The following is a 3,281-nucleotide window of genomic DNA, read 5'->3' as shown; positions in this document are numbered from 1 at the left end:
TACAGTATTCTCCTGGCTGCAGAGGCTGATCAGGATCCACATAACCGCAGGGTTCGGTTGGATACGCCTCCGTGTGACTTTGTTTCACTTGAGGAGGCTAAAACACGGGCAGCCACCACACGGGGATTGACAGTTCTGGGCGGTCGGGGTCCAGCGGCAAGTAATGAAAGAAGCTTGTGGTCTCTGCGCTGCAGCAGACTTACTCCGATTTACTGCCATATTATGTGTCCTGTTTCTGTTCCGTGCGGACCCCTTCCTTCTTCGTTCCCTCCTTCCCTCCTCAATAGCTTTTCGCACAATTCTTCACCCCTCTAACTTCCACAATTTTTCCACCACCAGACACAACAATGTCGGTCTCCAAGGGAGTGTATAGTTCGACGCTCACTGGGAACATCGCCCTCTACAATTTCACGGCCGGTGGATCCAGGAGTGAGTGGGGAGCACCTTCCATTATGTCAATGTTCATCCTCATCCTTACCTTCCTACTGGGCGTCCCGGGCAACGGCGCAGTCATCTGGGTGTCTGGCTTCAAAATGAAGAGTAAGGTCCACACTGTGTGCTTCCTGAACCTGGCAATGGCTGACCTGATGTATTGCCTGTTACTCCCTTTCCCCATGATCAGCATCTCCCAGTTCTACTCTGGGTACGTTATCAATTTGCCTTGGGTATTTATTACATCCGCTATTCTCCTAAACGCTTTCGTCAGCATATATATGTTATGCCTGATCAGCATCTATCGCTGCCTGGCTATTACTCGGCCCATCTGTTTCCAGCAACATCTGAGCCTCGCATGGGTACGTGCGACCTGCTTCGTGGTCTGGGTCATAGCCAACGCCATATGCCTGCTATTGTTCTTCGATCGCTATCATTCCGAATCTATCATAATTTGGACCGTCTTCAGCTTCGGCCTCCCCCTTGTAATTATGATCATTTGCTACTCCCTCGTTGGCTGGAGGCTGCGCGGGGAAAGGTTCGCTCAGTCCAGGAAGCCCGTACGCCTGATCGTGACGGCGGTCTCCGCCTTTATGATCTGCTGGCTCCCCATCACTCTCTGCGCCCTCATAACCATCTTCTCCAGACGTTTTCTTCCGGACTGGGTCATATTCACTAAAGCTCTGGCCTCATTCAACAGCTCCCTCAACCCTTTGGTCTACGTCTTCGCCGGCAGCGACTTCCGTCAGGTCTTCAAGCGCTCCCTGTTTGCCTCGCTCCAGCTGACCTTTACCGAGCCCGAGCTAAAGGGTGAGAGCCAGAACCGCAATCCCACCTCAAATACGATTGTCTGATTGAATACATCATGGACCCTCAGCCGACCAATATTTCCTGAACACAGACACAGTAGACAGTCAGCTGCAAATATGGGCAGCACTGGAGGATTTCCTGCACGCTTATTTCTATATTTAGAATATAGAGCATAGAACAGTATAGCTCAGGGACAGGTCATTCGGCCTACAATTGCCGGATCAATTAAACTAGTAAATTAATAGTCAATTAATCTAATCCCCTCTGCCTACGCATTGTCGATATCCTTCCATTAACACACATCAAAGTTGCTGGTGAACGCAGCAGGCCAGGTAGCATCTCTAGGAAGAGGTACGGTCGAAGTTTCGGTCCGAGACCCTTCGTCAGGACGAACTGACAGAAGAGCTAGTAAGAGATTTGAAAGTGGGACGGCGAGGGGGAGATCCCAAGTGATAGGAGACGGCAGCAGGGGGAGGGATGGAGCCAAGAGCTGGACAGTTGATTGGCAAAACGGATATGAGAGGATCATGGGATAGGAGGTCCAGAGAGAAAGAAAAGGGGGAGGGTTGAAACCCAGAGGATGGACAAGGGGTATAGTCAGAGGGACAGTGGGAGAAAAAGGAGAGAAAAAAAATAATGTGTGTATATAAATAAATAACAGATGGGGTACGAGGGGGAGGTGGGGCATTAGCGGAAATTTGCGAAGTCAATGTTCATGCCATCAGGTTGGAGGCTACCCAGACGGATTATAAGGTGTTGTTCCTCCAACCTGAGTGTGGTTTCATCTTTACAGTAGAGGAGGCCGTGGATAGACATATCAGAATGGGACTGGGACATGAAATTAAAATGTGTGGCCACTAGGAGATCCTGCTTTCTCTGTGCTACACATGCCCTTACACTTCCTCCCTTACCACCATTCAGGACACCAGACAGTCCTTCCAGGTGAGGCGACACTTCACCTGTGAGTGGGCTGGGGCGATATGCTGCGTCCGGTGTTCCCGATGTGGCCTTCTATATATTGGCGAGACCCGATGCAGACTGGGAGTTCGTTTCGCAGAACACCTACGCTCTGTCCGCCAGAGATATGTCTACCCATTGTCTTCTCAAAATTCCGCTAATGCCCCACCTCCCCCTCGTACTCCATCCGTTATTAATTTACATACAAGCATTCTTTTTCTCTCTCACCTTTTTCTCCCTCTGTCCCTCTCACTATACCCCTTGCCCATCCTCTGGGTTCCCCCCCCCCCTTTGCTTTCTCCCTAGGCCTCCTGTCCCATGATGCTCTCATATCCCCTTTGCCAATCAACTGTCCAGCTCTTGGCTCCATCCCTCCCCCTCCTGTCTTCTCCTATCATTTTGGATCTCCCCCCCTCTCACTTTCAAATCTCTTACTAGCTCTTCTTTCAGTTCGTTGTGACGAAAAGTCTCGGCCCAAACTTCGACTGTACCTCTTCCTAGAGATGCTACCTGGCCTGCTGCGTTCACCAGCAACTTTGATATGTTGCTTGAATTTCCAGCATCTGCAGATTTCCTCGTGTTTGCAACCTTCCATTAAGCTCAGTCTGCCGATACAAACATCTCTTAAAAGTCTCTAAACTATCTGTCTTTACCACCATCCCAGGCAGCGCATACCAAGAACCCATCACTCTCTGTGTAAACTATTTGCCCCTCGCGTGTCCCTTGGAATTACGCCCTCTCCTCTCAAATGCATGCCCTTTGGTGTAGACATTTTAAACTTGGATAAAATATACTGTCTTGTCTGTGCCTTTCATAACCTTCCAAAACTCGATGACCTCGCCCCTCTCTTTCGGCGGCCCAATTTTCATTCCGATATTGCAGTCCATGGTCTCCTGCACTGTCGAGAAGAGGCCACACTCAGGTTGGAGGAACAATAACTTATATTCCATTTGGGTAGCCTCCAACTTGATGGTATTAGCATAGATCTCGCAAACTTACGATAGTGACTCCCTGCTATACCATTCCCCATCCCCTATTTCCCTCTCTCACCTTACCTGTCCATCGCGTCCCTCAGTTGCTCC

At 49.9% G+C, this 3,281-nt stretch overlaps 1 protein-coding gene across 1 annotated transcript; it reads left to right on the top strand.

Annotated features, from left to right (window-relative positions):
- The first annotated feature begins 347 nt into the window (after positions 1-347).
- On the top strand, positions 348-1,286 carry LOC140190147 (formyl peptide receptor 2-like). The gene has a single exon (XM_072246657.1). It carries the CDS (start codon positions 348-350, stop codon positions 1,284-1,286), a length of 939 nt encoding a protein of 312 aa, XP_072102758.1.
- Positions 1,287-3,281: the final 1,995 nt, after the last annotated feature.

This window comes from Mobula birostris, chromosome 29, assembly GCF_030028105.1.
Source record: "Mobula birostris isolate sMobBir1 chromosome 29, sMobBir1.hap1, whole genome shotgun sequence".
Taxonomy (NCBI): Eukaryota; Metazoa; Chordata; class Chondrichthyes; order Myliobatiformes; family Myliobatidae; genus Mobula; species Mobula birostris.
This window is presented reverse-complemented; position numbering and strand designations above follow the sequence as displayed.